At 31.1% G+C, this 24,639-nt stretch overlaps 2 protein-coding genes across 9 annotated transcripts in view; one reads left to right on the forward strand and one right to left on the reverse strand.

Moving 5' to 3' along the window:
* Positions 1 to 11,080: 11,080 nt before the first annotated feature.
* On the forward strand, positions 11,081 to 13,955 carry LOC127700338 (uncharacterized). Its single transcript, XM_052203757.1, has 2 exons — positions 11,081 to 11,971; positions 12,567 to 13,955. The coding sequence occupies exons 1-2, from the start codon at positions 11,346 to 11,348 to the stop codon at positions 12,649 to 12,651; spliced, it is 711 nt and encodes a 236-aa protein (XP_052059717.1). The 5' UTR covers positions 11,081 to 11,345; the 3' UTR covers positions 12,652 to 13,955.
* Positions 13,956 to 16,684: 2,729 nt separating this feature from the next.
* LOC127700332 (sushi, von Willebrand factor type A, EGF and pentraxin domain-containing protein 1-like) overlaps positions 16,685 to 24,639 on the reverse strand; it is a 98,944-nt gene continuing 90,989 nt past the window's right edge. For 5 of the 8 annotated variants that reach the window (XM_052203746.1, XM_052203744.1, XM_052203743.1 and 2 more), the window contains 2 exons: positions 22,558 to 22,584; positions 16,685 to 19,575 (listed from right to left, as the gene is read on the reverse strand). In XM_052203746.1, coding sequence (XP_052059706.1) covers positions 19,158 to 19,575; positions 22,558 to 22,584 — 445 coding nt within the window. In that variant the 3' untranslated portion in view covers positions 16,685 to 19,157. The remainder of the gene's footprint in view (positions 19,576 to 22,557; positions 22,585 to 24,639) is intronic. The other 3 variants (XM_052203747.1, XM_052203748.1, XM_052203745.1) reach the window with 3 other exon arrangements.

Below are 24,639 nucleotides of genomic sequence, written 5' to 3' on the forward strand. Positions count from 1 at the left end.
ATTCAGCTGAATTTGGTGAGTTATCTTTGATATGACGTAAAAATATATTTTCAAAGGCTTTGTGTGATATTGTAAAATTTTTCATAAGCACTGAATGAAATATAAAAGTTAAATCACTACAGTTTGACACATGTCACTACCTTTATGTTTCGCTTTAAAGAATGACCTGTCTTTACATTTCTTTGTGGTTTTGATACTAGTACTGATCAAATTAGTCAAGCCTTTTCTAAGTCATTTTCACATTTATTTTCTTATATTGTGTTGTTACACCAATGTCTCAAGTAAGGGGAAGGTTGAGCTTCAATCTACTTTTGATTTGTTTCGAATTTTGTCACCTAGCGGCCTTTTGTAATATCTAACTATACTGCATTGTTTTTGCTCATTTTTGAAGGCCGTACGATGATCTGTACTTGTTCATATCTTTGTCCTTTAGTCTTTATTGGACAAGTTGTCTCCTTATTTTAATAAATGTATGCAAACTTTTATCCTACTACTGAACTAATTGAAATGTAAACTTATGATACTGATTTCAGTGTAAACAACACATATTAAGATACATATTTTAATTGATACGTTACGCTCGGGTATATTCACACTTACGGACTTCCTTATTAGGGATGTGCTCGATCCTGACCTTAAAACTGCTTAATAGAGTTACTGTTCGGTGTGAGCCAAGGCTCCGTGTTGAAGACCGTACTTTGACCTATAATGGTTTACTTTTATAAATTTAGACTTGGATGGAGAGTTGTCTCATTGGCACTCATACCACATCTTCTTATATCTATTTACGAGGAAAAACGACTCAAACCAAAACTACATACACACAGTCATCCTTACAAATTAGTTGGCCAATACGTTGTTTCTGTATCTCAACTCACTAGCGACATACGTTCGAGGTCTTAGATCTTTAGATACCAGAAATGTCGTGTGATCTGTAAATATTGCATCATAATCCCGATTTTGACATTTTTGGCTGAGTTTGGAATCGCATGTCGGTTGATGCATCCATAACATAAGATGTGTACCCTGTCGACGCCCTGGTCTCGCTCGTATATGAGTTCATACCATTCCCTCAGGTTTTGTTTTTTGTTTTTTTGTTGTTTTTTTTTTTTTTCCTTGATTTGTATCCATCTAATAGTTTTATGCATGAGATATGACCAACCGTAAACCACGGTTGCCTCTAATAATTCTGATTTTAAAATCTTTCTATTTCATGAAATAGTGTTAAAGCATTAAAATATGAAGCAGTAGTATTTTAAGATGATTATTTTAAGACCGAAGCTTTTAAGAAAAACGTGACAATTTTATTAATTTGCAGATTAAAAAAAAAATATCGCAAATCTGTTGTGTTTTTATCGTTTTACACAAATTAAGACAAATGACTTTATTTGTTGAAGAATTTCCGTTAGTTTTAATTCACTTCTATTGACGTCATCAGTAAGAGAAATTAGCCGATTTTTATCTCATATTGGAATTTTACATTATAATTAACTTTATTAGAATGGAATAAAATATCATGTCAAGTTGTAGCCCATTTAATTCCTTTGTTTGAATAAAGATAAGATATTGAAATTATATTACATAAACATATAAAACAACAAAATACTGAATCATTCATTTATTTAGTTGAAAAAAAAAAACAATGACAAGTTGTAGTAGGTCTTCTTTACACACTTTGTATTATCAGCTATATTGTCACAAAACTCCATATCGTATGAAAACCCGGTTTTCATTAACAGCACGTTCCATCATCATTATGTGTTGTCGTAGCTTTATGTATCCATACAGATTAAGACGACTTGCGAATTCGTGCATCTTTCCCGTAAATTTCCTATGTCAAAATGATTATGCTATTACGTCAAAGAAAGAACCGATTATTCAATGACGTCGTTTTCATCGGGTCAACCGGTGTAACTAATTCGTTAAAAAAACTCAAAATTGGTGTATATACGTAGTGGGATTTTTTGTCAATTGTAAAAAATGGAAGCCATCATAGAGATGTCGCACTTAGAAACCGATAAATTTATTCACATTGCATCATTTAATACACTTGTATGACTTTTACACAACTTCATGACCTGAAATACATCATAATATAAATAAGAAGATGTGGTATGAGTGCCAATGAGACAACTCTCCATCCAAGCCACAATGTATAAAAAGTTAACAATTATAGATCAAAGTACGGCCTTCAACACTGAGCCTTGGCTCACACCGAACAGCAAGCTATAAAGGGTCCCTAAATGACTAGTGTATAACAATTCAAACGGGGGAAACCAAAGGTCTAATTTATATAAAACACGAGAAACGAGAAACACCTATGAACCACACCAACAAACGACAACCACTGAACAACAGGCTAGGTTAGATGAAACCTCAAAGTTCACACTAGTTGTCTAATTGATTGTCAGGGCGACTTTTTGGATGTTCAATAACACATAAACAGATCTTTTGAAATATTTCGTTGAATGACACACAAGAAAATTTTACAAAAGTAAAGTAGGTCGTCAAGGATTTTTTATTGCGGTGTCAGTGCACGGTGTTTTCATGAATAGAATAATGTTTACATATATATCGAAATACTTTGAACGCAAATAAAAAAAAGTGAATTTTTAAGAACTATAGAAGTGCAAAGCGTGTTTTTTTTTTATAACATGCTTACGCATTACACATATATATTTCACTTGACCCATATATTTGGGTTTGTGCATTTGTAATTTTATCATTTAGCATTAAGCCTAAACATATGAAAATAATGGAATATGAAGCGAGATGATATATCATTTATTTTTGTTTAATGAGTTTTGAAACAAACCAGTCTACTTCAACACACCTGAATTTAAAAGAGTGTAGCCGACATTCTCCTCACGATACAATTATTCAAAGTGATGTAGTTGAAGTCATCTGTTCGAAAATTATAGGACGCCATCATAAATTTGTTGAGCGTTATGGAATATATGTTTCGAAGATGACGACGGATATGTTCCAATTGTCGTTACCATAATTACGTCCTCTTTTCCTCTAATGTAGCCTACCGAATTAGACTTATCACAGGTTTGTACTTACATGAGCAACACGACGGCGGTTGCCACATGTGGATCAGGATCTGTTTACCCTTCTGGAGCACCCAAGATCAACACAATTTTGTTTGGTGTGGATGAATGATTTGCACATATCGAAGTCCGCTATTTTGTGATAATTTGTCTTTAATTTATATGATGTATTATATCGTATAGCTCCATACTGCGATTTGTGTACTAGTATTAATAAAATATAAGATAAAAACAATCTAAAATTATACACCTGAATTAAACTTTTAAAGACCATAGCAACAGATGTAAATAGTCCAATTATACCAACTTTGACATTATTACCTTTCTATAATAAAGAGTTCTAGTTCTTCTATTTAAATTTAAATGGATATCCGCCTGGTATCGGAATAAAACGTATTTATTAATGTTTCATCAATTTTGGTTTAAATATCACCACAAAAACTGCATAAAATGTTGATTTGGTTTTCAGTATTTTCGGTATAAAACATTGTTGAATACCAATATTGTTGTCCATAAAATATAAACTGATAAGTCAATGAGCCGATACCCACGTCTGGCGTACCAAATAATAAGCCTAGTATATTTGGTGAGTTGTTTAAACAAATGGGTTTATGCTGCTACCGGTGGACGTTTCTTTGCTGAGAGTATCACCAGTCTAGTAGTCAGCACTTTGTGTTGACATGAAAAATCATTTATATGTTTATTTTCTGTAAATGAACTATTTATAAAATGTTAAATTATTCGAAAAAGTTTTTTCTACCCCTGGCATTGATTGCTGTAGCAAATTTGACAAATTTTCGAAATGTTCTGTTTTTCATGCTTTAACTTTGTATCTTATTTAGCCTTCCAACTATCTTGATTCGAGTGCCATGTATGAGTCTTATAAAGAAGACGCGCGTCAGGAGTACCAAATTATAAACCGGGTAGTGAGGTTACTCAAGTTGTCGAAGCACAAAGGTACAAAAATGAATTTGTACACAAGGCCTGTCATTCTACTACAATAAAAATCATTAAAAAAAAAGCCTTTTAACTCTATAATACAGCTCACAGTGAGAAATTATAAATTAAGTTATCACCTTCACTGTCAATTTCTAGGTGTAAGTCTAGGTACGAAACATATCAATCTGTATCTTCTGTATCCTTTATTTCAAGTTTAATTGGATAAATGCTATTCTCTTATGGTTGTGGCCTACTATCTACTTCTAGCATGAAGAGATATGCACGGAGTGTGAAACAAAAAAGTGATACGCAAAATGCGGTAATTTAATTTGCTTATCCAGCATTATGAGACGATATTACCACATTACCATTGGCTATTCGTTATGTCATTGACGACTTTTAATGTCAAAACATTGTACATTTCCTCAATGGCAACGGAGATAAGTGATTTCTTCAATAATATACAATACACTTACACTTTTCACCTGAAAATATTATTTTTGTCAAACTTTATGAAGCGTACAAAAAAACGTTTTTAAATGTCTGATGAAAAAGTTTGATGCCGGATCAGGACATATGACGTCATACTGATATGTGCAAAAACTGTTCTATTTTAAACAAAGAGTATGTTTACCATAAGAGATATAGGTTTAATTAAAATAGTAATAATAAACTCGCCGATGTCTCGTTTATTATTATCTTGAAATTAGATAACTCAAGTTGATATCTAGCAGTATCCAGTTCTTACTCGCTATTAAACCTATAAATAGCCTGTTTACAAAGTTTTTATTCGATAAATGAAAGGACATCATCGTTAAGGATTAGCAGGAAACGTTTACTAGTTCTCTGAATGTGCTGTCATTTTCCCTTTATTCGATGTTGATGCTTATTGTGTGTTTTGATTTAATATGTGGTCTAGGCAAAGGAAAGGTTTGTACGAATAAAAATCTTGATTAACCCCGCCACGTTTTACGTCTGTACCAAGTCAGGCATCCTGGAACCTATGTTGTTCCTTGATGTTTGTCTTTTTTCGAAGGAGTCGGGTGTTGGTGATGATGCCGTTTATTTCATCATTACACACGTTTTATATTATATTATATTATATTGTTTTTGTATTGTATTGTATTGTATTGTATTGTATTGTATTGTATTAATGCCCAGTCCTTAGTTTTCTATGTTGTGATTTGTAGACTGTTGTTTGTCTTTTGGTTGTTTTTTCGTGTTTTACCATGGCGTTGTCAGTTTATATATGTATATATCTTCGACTTATGAGTTTAGACATCCCTTTTGTATCTTCCGCCTCTATTTTGTACTGTTAATTAATTTTGATATTATCTAGTATCCCTTTTATGCTTTTCAACTTCGTATTTCATTTGGCTTTCCAACTGTTTTGACTTTTTTTTCTTCTAAGCTGACTCTATCTACGATAATGTCTAATGTATAAGAAGGTCACTTTGTAAACAATGGACGTGCATAGTTTACTTTACGTCATATCGTCTGCACCTGTAATAGAACATAGCATATTTCGTGAATTTAATAAATGCTGCGTTTAAAAACAGTTTGTTCGTTTGATTAGAATTTAACCTTTTCATGGGCTTTGATTACAACTTGACGTCATTATTACAATGTAATAACTAAAACAAATCTGTCATGTTTACATAAGTCCATTGCTATCAGGATTGTGGTCAGTTGAATCAAATCTAATTCAAGCTAATTTTGTAACATACTTTGGATCGACTAGGTCGGTAGGTTGTAAATCACCATAGTCCAACCTACATATGCCAGTCCTAAATCTTATAATCGATAGTTGTTACCAATACATTTCATAAATAAAGTACACGTTGTTTAGTGCATATAGACACTTTTAATTCGTATCAACAATGGCACATCTTTGCAAATTTGTTATCGGTAAGTTTCTATTATTGATATTTTATGCACTTTCAGAATTGAAGAAGCATTTTACTGAATGCTGTTATTGTTTGATCTATAATTTTTATTTTTATTTATCATTATTACTATTATATTTTTTTTATTGGTTCAATACATGTTTTTTTTTTATCGAAAGAGCATAGAAATAAAACAGACGGTCGAAGAAATATTAATATTATGAAATTATATTATTTTGCACAGAAAACGCTCAGAATTACAATCGGTACAAGTAATATCCCTTCAGCAAATTGTAGCATAACTCAAAACAAATAATTTGATTTATATACATTAACAAAACCACTGTGAAATGATTTGTTAACATGGTTAAAAGGTTTGCTTTTTTTTTAACTTTGCTATTTTTTTTTATTTATCAAATGTGTTAAATTTATGTAAGGCTTCCTACAACATAGCCTGCAATGTATCTTATGATTAATAAAGGTTCAATAAAATAGCAGTATGATTACAAAAAGTGTGTATCAATTTAAAAATTAATTTTGCCTTTTTTAATTTCTATTGATGTTCATCGAATATTAAAGAAAGGGGATTTGATTTACATTACTGTGACTTGACTGTAAGTGTTACTCTCCACCTATTGCAAGTTATTTAAAATTCTGACCAAATTGCAATTTGTTTTATAAAACCAAACTGTTCAACTGGTCAGAAACTTGAACAAACTGCTGTAGAAAACCACAGTCAAGTCGTGAAAGTGCAAGGTGATAAAATAAAGCATACTTACAATCCTAAAAGATTTTAAAGTTTTTTTGAAAATGATCCTCTTGTGAGTTTATTTAAGATGGAATTAGTCCCACGCCTTTTCTTTTTATTTTCTGAAATTACTGTAACTCCTCAGTTTTTAGTTTTAAGATTATATTGCCAAGTTTTCTTTTTTAACAAAGTTGTGTTTCTTCTTATATAGTCCTCACACAATATTTTTTCCAGAACTTGGCGTAAATTGGTTGTCCGGTTTATCAGAAGGATGATAAACTTGTATTGTAGGAGACGCTAGCCTTTCCACGCTTCCGGTCTCGATACTTTTGGAGTTCATGTGATTCCCTCAGTTTTTTTTACCTTGATTTGTATTTTCTTTATAGATTTAAGAGAGTTGAACATCTTTAAACCAAATGTTGCCTCTAATTTAAGCAATTTTACCAAAGATGTGGTTGGAACTCCCTCACTCAAATTTGTTGTAAGACGATTTTAGTTTTCCATTTTTTTTCCCGTTTTGATGCTTTTACACATGTCATTTGGCTTCTCTGTCTTTTTTACATAAGCGTGCTGGTATTAGCAATCGAATAAGGAAACTGACTGAAAAAATGTTGTGATAACATTTTTTTTTCCTTTCTGTCATAGCGTTACTTAGAACATTAAACAAGTATTTAACGGGTATAAAACAATCAGTAAATTTTTTCAATTGTGTTTTTTAAGAAAACTATTGATTTGTTTTGTTAGTTTGAAAATTCTCTATTTACAACCATCATTAAGGTGTGGTTATGGCATAAATTTACAAGGCAATTTTACTTTTTACATGATTTTTATGTTCTTTTCATGATGGGTTTTCATTTCATCTTTTTCTATCTTTCCTCCCAAGCTTTAACATGTCCAAGAATTGTAAAAAGATGTACTGTATCAATAAACTGCATATGTTTAGCAAATACTTTTAAAGCTTTTCGAATATAAAAATTACGAAATAAGAAAAAGACGAACGCATATCTGTAGCAATAATACGTAATACTATTTACTATTATCATTGTTGACCACTATTACTTTAAAGGGAGTGGTATCATTCAGAACGATAGAGAGCTCTTCAAACTAAGTTTATGATATAATTTGTCAACATAACAATATATAGCTAAACACTTAAGGTACTCCAGTTGTGATATATCATTTTGATTAATGATGAACTTGAAAAGATGGTACTTTTCTTAACAGCACAGCTGGAATTATAGTTTATTTATTACATTATAATATATATACTTATTGTTCTTTGCATTTCTTAAATATTTAAATGCGTTTTGTGATTTGAAATAACAAGATATGATGTTCATGAAGGCAAAACCACTTTTCACTTGTTTTTACGTATTAATGCGCGTGGTATAGAAAATAAAGAACGTGTATCACGTAACAAAAATATAAAAGAACATAAAATCTGGTACACCCGAGGAATTATTGACTTACTTTCAAATAATGAATTACTGTATTGTGTTTTTATACTTGTGGACTTTGATTGATCATTTTACTATCGCAAAGCGAGTGTCCTGAAAACATCTTTGGTCATCCGCAAAGCGAATATTTACAACTTAAAATGTCCAGGCGAAGTAGATTGACACTAAAAATCCTACCCGATAAAGTTTTATTGAATGTTCACGAAAGGGATTTTGGTCTAAAAAAATATATTGAGTTTTTTAAGAGCAAAAAAATAATAATATAATCACAATACCTAGAAATACTCTATAAATAATCAAATTTCAAGATATCAGTACAAATCGAGTAATATTTTTAATGAGTATAAAAGGAAATGTGGGTATACGTCAATGAAACAGCAACCTAACGAAATAAAAACATTCTAGTATATAGTTTGTTTTGAACGATAAACAGTTGTCTATACAAAATGTCAATCTACATAAAAAAAAGTCTACATTAAATCACTGTGCTATTTTATTTAGAATTATGAAAATACGTTATATCAATCAAATATATTCATCGTATATTAGAGCCCATGTAAACATTGAATAGCTTAACAAGTGTCTTATTTTATTTACTATCTTCTCAAAATTGAAATAGTTAAACAATGTTAACCGGGCCAAAGTGTGAAATGGTTTAACGAAAAGGGGTCAATAAGCCAAGGACATTTTGAATGGATGTTTTTACACCTATATAATATTGATTTTTAATGACCAAAATCAGGAAACGATGTCCTTTTCTGACCTTAAAATATTATACAATAACGTATACATATGTGTATCGACTTATATTTTTTTTTAATAATGTAAGAGAGTTGAGCCTTAAGGTAACAGGTACGTAAATGGGCAATCTCACGGATGTTTATGAAATTTTGCAAGCAGCTTGAGCATGTGGAACTGCATATGAATATCGAAAAATTATGCAAGTAACTTTTATACTTTCTGATATATAGCAAATTGGATATTCTGTAGAAAGGAGTACAAATGTATAGGATGCACGTAGATATAGTAAAAAATATTGAAAACATTGACTTAAAATTGCCTTTTGTCGAAAACGTGTCCTACCAATTTTCTTTAAAATTGATATGTTATTGCCACTAAAATTTCCATTTTATTAATATGAAAATTATAGGGGGTCACCGAATTCATTTTTGCTGTATAAATCATTCATGTATCTTTGTAATATCTAAAAACGTCGAAAAATAACATTTCTAGCGACGACGTCACGATTATTTTTGCCTTTTCGGCGCTTTTTCCAGGCTGTACAGAACATTTAACTTTTCATAATCAAATAACGAATTCGGTGACTCCCTATAAATTTTATATCAAGAAAACGGAAATTTCAGTAGTAATCACATATCTTTTTTAAAGAAAATTCGTAGGACAGGTTTGCTAGAAAAGTTAATTTTAAGTAAAAATTGCTGAAATTTTTAACGATATTTACGTGTATTCAATAAATTTGTACTACTATTTTCCGAATGTTTTATTTGCTATATTTCAGAAAGTATAAAAGATACATGTATAACTGTTTCGATGTTTACGTTCATTCCCTCGTGCTCTAGTTGTATGCAAAATTTCATAAAATTCCGCGAGGTCATCCATTTACGTACCTGTTACCTTAACTCACGCTCTTTGCACGAAGATGCAAAATCAGTAGTATTATTCAATACGATGTTATTTTAGTATATTCATACATAACAGTTACAGTATGATTATATTTACAGGTTTTATAATGATATATGTCGTAGCTGCTGGTCAGTCTCAGGAAGAGTTGTGTGCAACAGTTACCAAAATTAATTGTCACTTACAGTATTCAGCCGAGCCAAACGAGATTGTCTGTGCAAGTGATGGAAACACTTACTCCAACAGGTTTGTTTCATGTTTTTTGTTCATGACCTTTTAAACGATTGGGAAATTTTGGTAAAACAAGCACATGACAGTGATATAGATTTAACTGATGTACTTTGAAATTCAACGAGAGACAAAAATTCCCATTTTCACTTTCATGAAATTTATGAATAACTGTACTGTACTGTTGAAGAGTTGCCGCCGTCAATTGTCGATTTAACGGTCGCAAATGCTGTTTTATTGGCGACGCGTAGCAATTAAGAGAGATATGCTCCCAACTCCAAAACTCTCCAGATGGGTTGCAAGGAAGTACGGTCAGCATCACGGATTGGTTGACCTTTAGGTGTTTTTCTTACGTTTTTTTTCCCATTCAGAATGGATTTACAAGTTTTGAACGCTTGTCTGGCGGAACAAATCATAACACTGGTATCTTTGATGATTGTTACAACCACTGTGTCGATGCCACTGACGGTGCACATTTCGTCCACGGGGGTATCAACAAACCAGTAATCAGCACTTCAATGCTGACATGAATTTCTTAGTATCAATGATGTGGTCATTTTCAGTAATTTTTCTTTTGCTATAATTTTTAATTACTCTAAACACTTGACCCTGACATAGATGACTTAAGTCGTATTTGGCACACATTTCGGTATATTTGGTTTTCAATGCTCTTCAAATTTTGATTTTACTTTCAACTGTTTTAATACGAGCGCCTCTGATTAGGCTTATGTAGACGAAACGCGCCTCTTACGTAACAAATTATAAGCCTGGTAATCTTTGATGAGTTTTTCTTTTGAACATCGGTAAATTACTCTTGTCGTTTATTAAGTATTGTACAGCGCTACAACGGAACGCCTTTTTCACAGTTTTAGAATATTTCTCCACCGGGAAAAAAACAAAACATGAAGTCAGTGAATCTATGACTGCGTTACATGATAATGCATGCATAGCAAGAAACGTTTACCCTGTCGACGCACCTGGACTTGCTCCTTTTGGGGTTCGTGCGATTCCCTCAGTTTTTGTTTGTGACCTCGATTTGTCTCTTTTTAATCGATTTAAAAGATTTGAAAATCGATAAACTACTGTCGCCTCAATTTATAGTGCCATATATGTTATATTTTTCAGGTGTCTTTACGCACAGGCTAAATGTCACAATAATGATCTTGGGATTAAATGCAAAGGTAAATGTTCACAGTGTATTATTAGTTTCAAAGCAAATACAAAAGCGAACAGCGTATCAACAAACGCACCAGGAAAACTTCAAAATTCGTACAGAATAACTACTAGAAGGAGCAGAGATGGAGTCACGCCGAGAAAAAATGCATATAAACTTAATGGAAGGAAGCTCCAAGAGTCAACAAACAGCCCTCTAACAGTAGAATATTCGACTACAATGTCTGTCTTGGACGAACGGCTCCATTTTCTTACAGATAACAATATTACTAGAACAAGGAAACATTTACCTGGACACCATGTTGCTGAATCAACAGAAAATACAGATGTAAGCCAGGAAGTTCAGGGAGCAATAGAAAAACCCTTGTGTAAGAATGGTGTGTGTAATTCTACACAAAGCATCTCACAGTCTACTGAATCTACCATTCTTTCCATCATTAAGACCACAACGAAAAACACGATCATTGGAACAATCATGACTACATTAGATATGATAGTACCGACAACAACTGAAAAAGCTAAGATATCAAAGTCAACAAAGGATGGCAAGAATAAAAATGACTTTACAGTAAGTTCATCTACAACCACTCCAACTACCAAAAACATTACGTCAATAAATTTAAAGACAACACAATCTATGTTGATAAATCTGTTGAAGACGTCATCGGAACGATCGACTTGGTCGCCAGTAACAAAAATTGATTCACAAGTAACTCCTCAGGCCACAGATATGCAGTTCCCAACTGAGATAGACTTTTTGCTATTCTGCACAGATGTTGATTCTAAAGTATGCCCGAAGACGTTGGATCCTCTCTGTGGTACAGACAATCAATTCTATTTAAATCTGTAAGTAAACACAATAAATGTTATACTTTATAAAAAGAGAGGAGAAAGATATCAAAGGAATATTCATACTGACAATTCCATGGTAAGAAAAGAAATAAAATGATCAAAAAACAATTGACAGTATATAAAACACAACATATAAAACTAAAGACTGAGTGATAACAGTTTGTCAGAAAAAGTTATAATTAGAAAGAGTGATAGGCTAGAGTTCACAGACCGAATTTCAAAATTGTTAAAACGTTGAAAACAATCCCAGGGTAGTATCACATGATCAAAAGCTGTTAATTGAACTTATAGCGAAATACATAATAAAAATGACGAAAACATCAGCGAAAATCCACAAAACACAGCAGAAAAAAACTAAAGATAGAGCAACATGAACTCTTTAAATATGTTTGAAATAACAAGTAGAACTAATCTTCGTAATAAAAATTGTAAATTTTGACATAGCTGTGAAGATTGATTTCAATTCTGAAGAAAAGAATACATTACAATTTGTTTTTAAAGATTTGCCACAATCTATATCTTTTCTAAACATAGAAAGACAAGCTAAAAATATCTCGATGTTTTAATCGATTTTATTTTATCTTTACAGTTGCACATTTAACAAATCCAAATGTAAAGACAAAACATTGATGCTGCGAGATGATTTGAGTACTTGTCGGCAGATTAAACAATAATGAAAGGAATTCCTTTATCCACCGTGACGTGTTCCTAGACACTGTGTAATACATGCGTAATTGTTGATCTTGCCAAATTATAATTTCTGGAACAGCATAATATTAACTGTTATTGAGATTATCACTGTTATGTTTGAATTATTTTTAATTGTTGTTCATATACTATTTCAGAAAATTTAATTCATATATAATATATACATGTACATGCTTTGCAACATTAATTGATGACCCTTTAACAAAATATAATGATTTATAGTTATTTAGAATTGTCATAATCATAACTTACCTGAACGAAAATGATGATGAAGGTTTTGTTAAATGCATTTAAAACATATATACTATTTGATTAAATAGTATTACTAATGTATTTATGCAGATAATTAAAGTAGTTCATTTCTCATTCAAATTGCATATCATGTTTGTAGTCAAATGTTAACTGACAAGTTATCTCGTTGTAATTGCTAAATTCCCCATAAATACGTGGACCTAGAAATTGACAGTGATGGTCGTTTGAGAAATAAACTTTACACCAACATGGGTGCATTCGGTGTTCCATTGTTACCTTTCCAATATCATGTAGCAACATTCAGCAGCACTTGCATGTGGTGAATATATGTCTTAGTTGATAAGATATTTCAGGGATTGTGTTTCTTATAAGAATTTCCTTGACAGAAGGTTGCATTTTGCGTAGATATGAGTAACACGACTTGTGTCACTAGTGGAGCAGAAAATGCCCTCCTTGGCAACAAGATTTAATTCGAGGTTTTTAGTCAGGTGCGTGTTGCTGAATCTTTAATAGATGTTTATGGTGTGTTTTGTGTATGAATGTTTGTCTTTTGTTTTAATTCATCCTTCGGTGATGGTGTTGTCCGCCTTTCTTAGACTAATGCTCTTTGATTGGCCTCTTGCTTTCTTTTAACTTTTGAACATATTATTCGGGACAAAAAAAAGAAGAAAAAGGGACGATTGTTATTGTCTCATTGACCCCATGTTAGTTTCAATTTGCTGTATTCAATCGAAAAAATGCAAAGATTTGAATTACTGATTCGATCTGGCAGGTAATAGTACGGCCATATCAAAATGGAAATACCGCTCTGTTAGACCACTCGGGTTAAAAAGCGAATAACATACAGTAATATAGATAGCAATATTAATATATTTCATTACAATAATTTGAACTACCCCAATATTTTCATAATTGTGTTATTTGAGTGTTAATGATATAGCTTTAAGCAGACAAATTAACAAGACAATAGTTTATTTACAGTTAAACTATGTTAAACTTAAATAAATGTTATATTTTACCTGGTTGTTTCGTTTTCTTCATGGATACCAAAATTTACAACATATTTAAAATTGGTGATAGAATAATATAAACATCTAAAAAAAAAAACGGAAGATACCAAGGGGGAATTCAATCTCATTAGTCGAATATAAACTGACAACACAATAGCAAAAAAAAGAAGAAAAAAACGAAAAGACAAAAAAAGTCCGCAACACACTACAAAGTATACTACTCCGCAACACGAACCCCATTAATAACCGGGGCTGATATCAAGTTCGCCGGAAAGGTGAACAGATCCTCACATGTGACACCTGCCGTGTTACTCCTATATAATATGTTGATGACTAGGCATCACACAATTGACTCTTACCTTAGCATAACACATCACAAAATTCGTAAACCTTAGGTCATGTAAATTTTCGAACCGTAAATATTGACCGAATGTGAAATTTTGAAATAGAAACTTTTTTCAGGACAAAGTTTTGACGAAACTGTTACCGGAGGTCACCCCAGTTTTTTGGTGGGATTCGTATGGCTCAGTCTTTAATTTTCTATGTAGTGTTTTGCAGACCATTTTTCAAGGTGTTGTCGGTTTCTCGTCTACTTATGATTTTTGTTTATACCATTGATATGTTTCCTACTTTTTTTTATCAGCTTCTTAACATATATTTACATGTAGAGAATATGCAACCAAAAAAACTTTCTATGATTGATTGATTGATTGATTGTTGCTTGCTTAACGTCCAGTGGCAAAATATTTCATGCATATTCAGGACAAAGGAAAAAGTTGATAAATACTATACAATGTTTATCACTCCAGGTGCACAAATTATAAAAAAGGTGTGATTGTTAAATGGTCATTTTGCACTTAAAAAAGTTCTTGGTCATTAGTTTCAACTAGAAGTACTTTGAGTAAAGCTCACAAAATATTACCGCGCCACTTGAACATTATTTGTTCTTTTAAAAACATTTTTTAATGGTAACTTATTTACCTTTAAAAACTCTTGTCGTTTGATCAAAAACAAAGCTTGTGATATTTTTGTTAGATGAATGAAAATTGTGTGATAATGTTTAAAAGATACATAGTATGAAACTGAGATAACCTTAACATGCTTAACATATTGTTTGGCTATAAAATTATCTCCTTTCCAAATAGTTAATTAACACAAATAATAGATTATCTTACCTGTACTTGACAAAACATTTCGGAATTTTTGGTCCTCAATGCTCTTCCACTTTGTACTGTATTTGGCCCTTTGAACTTTTTTGATTTGAGCGTCACTGATGAGTCTTTTGTAGACGAAACGCACGTCTGGCGTACAAAATTTTAATCCTGGTATCTATGATGAGTTTATTTACCACAGGTGGACTCAAACTGCCATTTGAAAAAGTGTTTTAGCAGTTGATAAAATACATAATTGTCCTATTACTAAGGTTGAAATTCCTGTATGTGTGGGCTTCCAAACATTTAGTCATGACCATACCTCTTGATGGTTATTACAGAAATGTGAGTCCAGTGCATGGAACCCATATTATTTGGTGGTTTTTTTTTGGCCAATTGGTAAAGTTAAAAGAAAAAGCCTCTTTAAAAGGCACAGCTACTTGCCTAAATAGGGATGGTCATTAGATCCTCCTTTCCAATTTTGTGTTGATGGTCCTATGCATGGTAAACATGGTATCTTATTCCTAAAGATCACAAAATATCATATATTCTTCAAAAGTTCTAAATTCATCTCAAATAAAGAGACCTTGTGGAAGTATGCATTCAACAGAAAAGGATAATATTGCACATTCTCCTCATAATAGTAATGTCAATAACAAATCATAAACAAGATTGAGTTGCCCTTTTCGTTTTTTTTTGTTTTTTTGCTAAATAAAATAATTGTTCAAGATTAAAATAATTTAATGTTATTTAATTCTTACATTTTGTATTCTATCAATTTAAATATTTACTCCAAGAAACACAATTAAAATGTTTTTTCTGAATTAGAATTTCAAGCAGAACTTACAATGTACTTTACACAAGGTTGTGTTGTCATGTCATGTACTTCATACAAATATAACAAAAATATAGAAGATTAGTAGCCAATATTATAGTATAAGAGTGCATGATTTATGTTCAACAGATTAAAACCTAGTAGTTTGCAATAAATTACTGCAAGAATTCTTTGAGTCTGTTTTGTTTTTATATATAGCTGTGGTTTGTAGTACTATGTTCTGCATTGGTTTTTCTAGGTGTCCTTGTTATCTCACTGATAAATAGTATAGGTGTTGGGTTGAGAGCTCACAAAACTAGTTTGACCCAATCATAAATTGTTGCTTTTTCAGGCCAGGAACCTCCTTAAAGGTTATCCATTAACTTTTGATATTTTTTTCCATAACAGTATTTGTATTTTGTCAGGTCTTTGATAGATTCTGATGTTGTCAAGGCTTAGGCCATATTTAGAGAATAATATATGTTAAACCAGGTTTAACTGACCATTTTCTTTGAAACTGCCTGTACCAAGTCAGGAATATGACAGTTGTTTTCCATTCGTTCCATTGGTTGATGAAGTCTAGCGTTTGATTTTGTCTGATTTTATGGATTTTCCTTGGAGTTCGGTATTTTTTTTTAAAAACATTTTTTTTGGTATGAACACTTGTCCATCACTGAAGACCTGGATTAATCTGAGATTGCCACTTGATCTTGACAAACATTATTTCTCAATACCTTCAACAAATCTTATGCAATGAAAAACCAACTAACACTGTAAAAATAACATACATTTTAATGAACAATGTTATTTCTCACTAAAGATTTTCTAAAAGAAAAAATGGACGGTTTGATGGCATCACAGTATTATATTTGTAGAACTTAGCAATCAATCATTCTTTTTAATATTTGACAATATCCTATATATGCATTGTTAAAATCGGAAAAGAATTGCTGCTTGAAAACATTAAAATATTATCCATACTTTGTTTCCATGACTCACATGTTTTTAACATACCAAAAATACTGTTTTTCTTTGTCATGGATTTTTTTTATTAATGTAAAATAATAAAATATAGCAAAAATGAACAAAAATTACTATATTCTGAGTATTATTGAATGCAAAGAAATTGTTTTCAAATCATTCAAATTGTTTTAATTTCACACAGTCTGAGCAAAGCACAGATAATATTACAACATACCTGTCTCAGTTATATCCATTTAAAAAAATTATCAAACAAAAATAATTTACTAGTTATTAATCTCACATGAATAGGGTTGTAAAATGGTGACACATAAATATAAATGAAAACAATATTTAATCCTTTACCATTCTCCAACCAAAATATCTAGTACAAAAATTTAAAAAAATGATATAATTAAAATGATGATAACTTTTATGATATTGAAAATCCAAGAGCATAATGAAATAATAAGTAACATCCATAGTGTAACAGGAAAGCACTTTTTTTTTGCTTTTCTTCATCTTAAAATTTCAGAGATGAATCAGACACATAAACTTTAAAGCTAGATAACAATGGTCCATTGCATTTTTATTAAATCAAGATATATTTTTTATACAAAATTAAGCTTTCATCTCAATAAACAGCTGCATCATAAGCACTTAATACAACCATGCACACCCCTTACTAATTGTAACATACCCTTTTCCTCCAAGAATTTTTTTATCAACCCTTATTTCATGTAAATATCAGAAATCTGAAAAAACAGTCAGTTTTTTCTTAATTTATCTGTCTGGAACGACATTATTATAAAATTGATGGAGCATCCATTCATGGTAAAAGAATTTTGCAAAAAGTAGCCTAAAAGTTAAATTTCTATGACCAAACATAGAAATAAACCAAATGAGTTGGAAGTGGGTATGAAAATGACAAACTACATAAAAATAAGATTAGATTCAGACCTCACCAACTACATTATAATCAGAGTAAACAGGTTAACATTGTATTAGCAAAACCAGATTCACACATTTAAAGGCACCAAATTCTACATAAAAATCGTTGCGTATTAGACTCTGATTGTCATTGATTATTTACAAATTTTATACATAAATGATGAATTTATCTTTTATTTATCAATTTACAAATGCAACTAAGAAAATATGATCATTTGCAAACTTTTATCTTTGTCAGAGAAGTATTATCTTAATTTCTTGATTACCTTATGTTTATGTTAGGATGTTTTCCAAAATTAACCCTAACATTTTGAATTAGAAATTAAATTGAAAAACTACCAAAAAAATCAGACATACCATAATAAATATCTATAAAATTGGACATATCATCAGCCTATATATTTATATAGGATATGTGCAACTACCCACAACTTTACTGTACAAGAGTCTTTGCATTGAGAATCAAACGTCAGGTTAAACATTGCTATGGTCATATTCTGTTTACTTTAAATGTTTGGCATAGAACAAAGCTATTTTACATGTTATCAAATTATTCATGTTGAAAAAAAATAAAAAGCTGTGTAACGATCCAAATAAGCTTCCAATTTATGGAAAAAATGCACAGATCTAATACACAACTTTTTATACTCAATTGAAGATGTGAACAATATAAAAAAAGCCTCATTTGGATTATGTGACAAATCACAACATAAAATAGAAATCCACATATACAGCACTCATACTATAAAAAAATAAAAAAAGTTTTTAAAGCTACACAAAAACATGTAATTATCACAGGCTTCAGTTTAAAACAAATTTGTTTAAAATATCACATATCACTTCTTACTAACAATAAATATCTGTACAGAATTCAAAGCTAAAATTCACTCGTATATTCAATAAAAAACACTTTACATTACAATAATCATTCCTGTATCTCTGTTGGCTGTCATGATATAGACAAATATGCTGAAAGTGGTGTTAAACACTAACAATCAAGCAATCAATTTGTATCTCTCTATTTATAACAAAAAACTAATCTTGTGTGAGAAGGTTCAAAAGGAGTTGCATAAATATTTCAAATATAGAAAGATGAAAAGGTTATTAGTTTCTATCACAGATCAAGAATAATTAAGTACTGATAGAAAAATAAATAAATATGCATAATCTTAATTTTTAACATCACAGTTTGAGTAACCCTGCATTAAAAACCTTTTGATTATATAAATAACAATCTGACTTGACAATTTATAAATGTCTGTCCAGAAGCATCAAGTTTCGGGACTCTTTAAAACTAGATCTCATCTTGGTCTTTTATTAGTCATGGGTCCTTATTATCTTAGGTCGTCATTATCAGAGTCTATTTTGATTGTATGCTCCTTCTTAGGCTTTGTATAATCATGGTTACTATATACCCCTGATGATGAAGGGTCAGTTCTTGATCGTCCAGAATAAGTAGCAAATGAAGCCTCACTTTCGGTTTTAAGTCTTTTTGGTAGGGGTTTAAGTGACCTTGGCATTTGTGATATTGGAGGAGGCATACTCCTGGGTGTACTGGTAGGAATTTCGTCATAGATATGCTCATCCAAAATATTTTCTTTATATTCTACTGGACGATGACTTCTACGTTTCTTTTTCTTTGTTTTTCGTTTCATTTTTCTAACTCTTTCCACTTCCATAATTTCCTGGTCAGAGATTAATTCTGATCTGGCTGTACCATTTCTAGAAATAAAGGTATGCCTGTTAGACACACTGAAAAGATAATAAAACTTGGATTAGGTACAATTTGCATAAAAAATATCGCAAGCAATTTTTTTTTACCTAAGCATACTAATTTAGGCCATTTTAAAACTATTTATGCCTTGAACCAATGTATTGCATATTATCAATTTCTTATGTTAAAACATACATTGTCAACCAATACACAACCATAAATAAGGAGATGTTTTATGATTGTCAATGAGACAACAATCATTCAAAGGACAAGGATGTGAACAACTATAGTTCAAAGTTTGGCCTTCAACAATGAGCAACACCATAACGAATCTATAAGTATAAAGCTATAAAAGGCACTGGGATGAAGAGAAAACAAGGGTCTGATTTATATCATAACAATAAAGAAAAAAGTTCTTGATAAAGATTATTCTGTGCCTTTAAATATGTAATGGAGGGACACATAGACAAACAGCTTGAGGAAGATACCATATGTGTTATTTCGACAGATATCTGTTGGAGCCTTTCATTATAGTTTTAAAATTTTGAAATGTCCCCCTGAGGGACAGTTGCTGGAGTGAAATTTTCCTAAAAAAAAAACAACAAGAATATGTGTCCATCGGACACAATGTCCTGCTCCCACTATCACATGTTCATTGTTCTTGGAAACCATGAAAACTTGGTCAAAACCCTAATTTTTCATATACTGTAAAAAGTTCATATCATAATGAACCTTTGTACAAAGTGTCAACTTGATGTGACTACAACTTAACAGTAAACAACCTTAAACCAAACAATAACCCTTTACCAGACAAAGGAACTGATAGACTAATTAACAGATCAGATGGGCACATATACCCAAAAACTTTGTGCTCTATCTCTCTCTCTCTGAAAATGGAAACGGGGCATGTGTCAAAGAGACAACAACTTGGCCAAAGAGCATAAAACAGCTCAAGGCCACCAATGTGTCTTTAACACAGCGAGAACATACGCACCCAGAGGCAGGCTTTAGCTGGCCCCTAAACAAAAATGTAAACTGGTTCAGAGAAAATTCCCATAATACTGCATTATCATCCTAAATTTGATGCATATGAACAATCAAAGTATTGTAAAACTTGCAAAAATTAGTTGGTTTACAGTATTCAATCCTTTTAAAAAATCATCTACTTTGGAAATTTCACCTTAAAAAAAAGTCACAAATAACAAAAAATATAATCTCATGACTTTCAAAAAACTGTTAAATCTAAATAAGACTGATGTAAAAGGTGACTTAACAGACATGAAGGTGACTTATCACACATTTGACCTTGCTGGTTAAAATGTCCTTTAATTCATCAAATCATGAGAAGGGTGCATGTCTTAATCTAATTCAAATGTTAATGTTTTGGTAACACACGTTTCTAATTTATGGTATATTGTTTGTAAATATAATATACAACTTATTCAGATGTTAAAATAAGTACCAACATGGAAAGTTCTAAAAATTTCCATTTATTATTTATTTAAAATTTAAGGCAAAAATAAGCTTTTTATTATCATCTAAAAAATGAACCAATTACACTTGCTGGTTGGCAATGATCTGACACATCTATGAAATGGAAAAGATAAATGACATTGTATGTACAGGGAAGAAAAGGAAACATGAAATCTGAAGAAATTCAGAATATTATAACACAGGAATGAAATAAGGATCTCAAAGGTTAGAAAAATAGTTTGAGGCATTTCAATGAAGTGAAATAAAGAATTTTAGAATTGATTAAGGGATGTTGATAAAGCCCCTCCACAGTAATATTATATGCTATTATAAAAAAAGAAAGAATCTGATCTTAATTTCATCATAGCAAACACCAAGCTAAAATTTCAGAAAAATTGGCCTAAAAAACTACAATTAGTCTACTGTAATGATCAAGTACAATAATGGGTTTCTAAGAATTAACAGCCTTTATATAACTGTTAAGATGAAAACAAGAATTCTCAAAACTGAACTTCCACTTCATTGCCATATCAATATATCAATATGAGCATGATTCTCAAGTTATGGAATAGAAATAGAGATGCAAATCTTTCTGTAACTTAGAAGTTCACAAAATGTAATAGTTTGAAAAATCCATAAAATGAAAATTGATAGTAAATACTTGGAACAAAACAAAACATCTAAACATGTACTTGACTTAATCAAAAGATATAAATTCACCATATCAATAAGGTATGATTCGTTTTACAGACAATATTAAGGACCTCTTGAAAATGGGGGAATACCCAGTAAATCATATTTTAAAATAAAAACTTCAAGCAAAATAATGTTGTTCATAGGAAATCAGAAAGAAATCATGACTTGCATTTCTATGTCCTTAAGACAATGGGTTTCAGACTTCCACAAAAGTAAGCAACACATTATATATTATCATCAATAAATTATACAGAAAATGTAAACAAACTTTTCTTTTATGTTTTTAGGTAAAAACCCACAGGGGACATTTGTGTTTTAATATAAAGAATATTTTAGCTTTTTCTGCAGGACAATTGGCCATTTCAAAATCTAAAGGACTGTGGGTATTTTTATTGTTTGTACCCAAAAATGAAAATAACATCACATCATTAATTGAATTTCCGTTGTTTAGATGTTTTTTAACCAATCACAACGTCTTGGTGTACACTTTTGAAAATATTACCCAGAATGTATTAGATTCTGAAACAGAGAATTGAGCTTTTCTACAGGACATTATGACTTCCTTCGTAAAAAAAGTGCAAACATTTGGCACCAGTGAAATCAACTACCTGTAAACCTTTTTGATAAAAAAATCATTAAAATACAGGGGGAGGGGGAATACAATCATTTTGAGTTACTACAGTTTAGAACACCAGAGATATAATTTTCTTTCTTAGTAAATGTAATAAAAATCTAAGAAAAAAGAAATAGATAGTAAATCAGTTGTTTCTTTAGAACTATCCCACAACACAACTGTTAGTATATCTTCTTTCCTTTATAAATTTAATAACAAATGTTACAAGTATAATTACATTGATAATGGCTTTCCTCCTCTCACACTAAAATGCAACAATATATATATACAAATATTTTTATATAAAGAAGAGGGGAGAATATGTATTTTGATTTAGATTTATCTGTATTTGTGAACAGTCTTATTTTTTTTATCCTTACTCTTATTTATTCTTGATTTATATATATATATATATCCTGTTTTATAACTCAAGTAAACTTGCATCAGACACTGATCAGTATTTTTAAAATGAAACAAAATCCCATAAATTGTGACCATTTTTTTCTTTTTGTTCAATACTGGCTTTCGGGGCAATTGTGTTTGTGATGACTGTCTTTAGGTGTTAAAATAACATATAACCAAATCTTTTAAAAACTGCACTATGTAAAGACAATTTTGAATCATTCTTTTAACTAGCACCTTTATGTGGATGGAATAGCTAGCTAATACAGAGGTAATAAACAGCTGTGATATGAGCGCATGATACGCCCGTCGTCTTGTGTGTGAATTTTTATGCAATAAGCATAAATAGTTTCTGACATACGGCGTGACATGCGAAAACCCACCTTTTTTTTTTACAAAAAACTCAATATCTCTAAAATAAAATTTTGAATCAAAACCAAAAAGTATACAGATCTTTAGATTAATATAACTAAGAAGTGTGTAAAGTTTTAAGCAATAATCATAAATCGTTTTTGAGATACGGCGTGACATGTGAAAAACCCCTCCCCCTTTTTTTACAAAAACCTCAATAACTCAAAAATAAAATTTTGAATCATCACCAAAAAGTATACAGATCTTTAGATTAATATAACTAAAAAGTGTGTAAAGTTTTAAGCAATAATCATAAACTGTTTTTGAGATACGGCGCGACATGTGAAAAACCCCTTCCCCTTTTTTAACAAAATACTCAATATCTCTAAAATAAAATTTTGAATCATCACCAAAAAGTATACAGATCTTAAGATAAATATAACTAAGAAGTGTGTAAAGTTTTAAGCAATAATCATAAATTGTTTTTGAGATACGGCGCGACATGTGAAAAAAAACACACACCTGTTTTAGTTACTAAGTCCACTAACTCAAAAAGTTTTAATCTTATTTTCACCAAAAAGTATACAGATCGTTTGACCATCATAAGAAACAACTATGTTAAGTTTCATGAAATTTGGATAAGTCATTCTCAAGTTACGGTGCGACATGTTTAGGCGGACAGACAGACGGACAGACAGACGGAAGGACAGACAGACAGATGGATGGACGCCGGACATTTGTATAACATAATACGTCCCGTCAAAAATTTGACGGGCGTATAAAAAATGAAGTTAGATTTTAACTAAACCTAAAATTGCAATAATGTATAGATTTGCATGTAAAATCGGTTAATTTTTTGTGATGTTCCCCAAATGCACATTTATTGCTGGAAAATATTTTCATTTCAAATGTTCAAAATACTGGTATGCTTGGAGGGACAAATAAACATGTACTGTCATTGCTATTTTTTCATGTGTATAAATGTGGTACAATTCAAAGTGGGATACCATCCTGAAACTTAAAACAAGAGTGTACACACTGAAATGTCTCGCCTACTATATACTGACCACTGATTTCATGTTGATAGTCCTAAATATAAAGTTTTACTACAAGTATCACATTAACATTGATGATCCAAGAAAATGAGGTCAAGGTCAGATAAACCAAGGCGGATATACATGTACACCTTTAATACAATCATTCCATAGTCCATACACCAAATATAGATGACCTATTGCTTATAGTATAAAAGAAACAGACAAAACCATGGAAACTATATATTGACCAATGAACCATGAAAATGAGATCAAGATCAGATGAACCCTTCCAGACAGACATGTACACCTTAAAATCATTCCATGTATCAAATATAGTTGACCTATTGCTTATAGTTTCTAAGAAACAAAGTTAACCAGGAAAACAGAACATTGACCAATGAACCATGAAAATGAGGTCAAGGTCAGATGATACCTGCCAGACTGACATGTACATCTTAAAATATTTCCATACACCAAATATAGTTGACCTATTGCATACAGTATTAAAAAAAAAACCAAAACACAAAAAC

The sequence above is a fragment of the Mytilus californianus genome, unplaced genomic scaffold (assembly GCF_021869535.1).
Source record: "Mytilus californianus isolate M0D057914Y unplaced genomic scaffold, xbMytCali1.0.p SCAF_5, whole genome shotgun sequence".
Taxonomy (NCBI): Eukaryota; Metazoa; Mollusca; class Bivalvia; order Mytilida; family Mytilidae; genus Mytilus; species Mytilus californianus.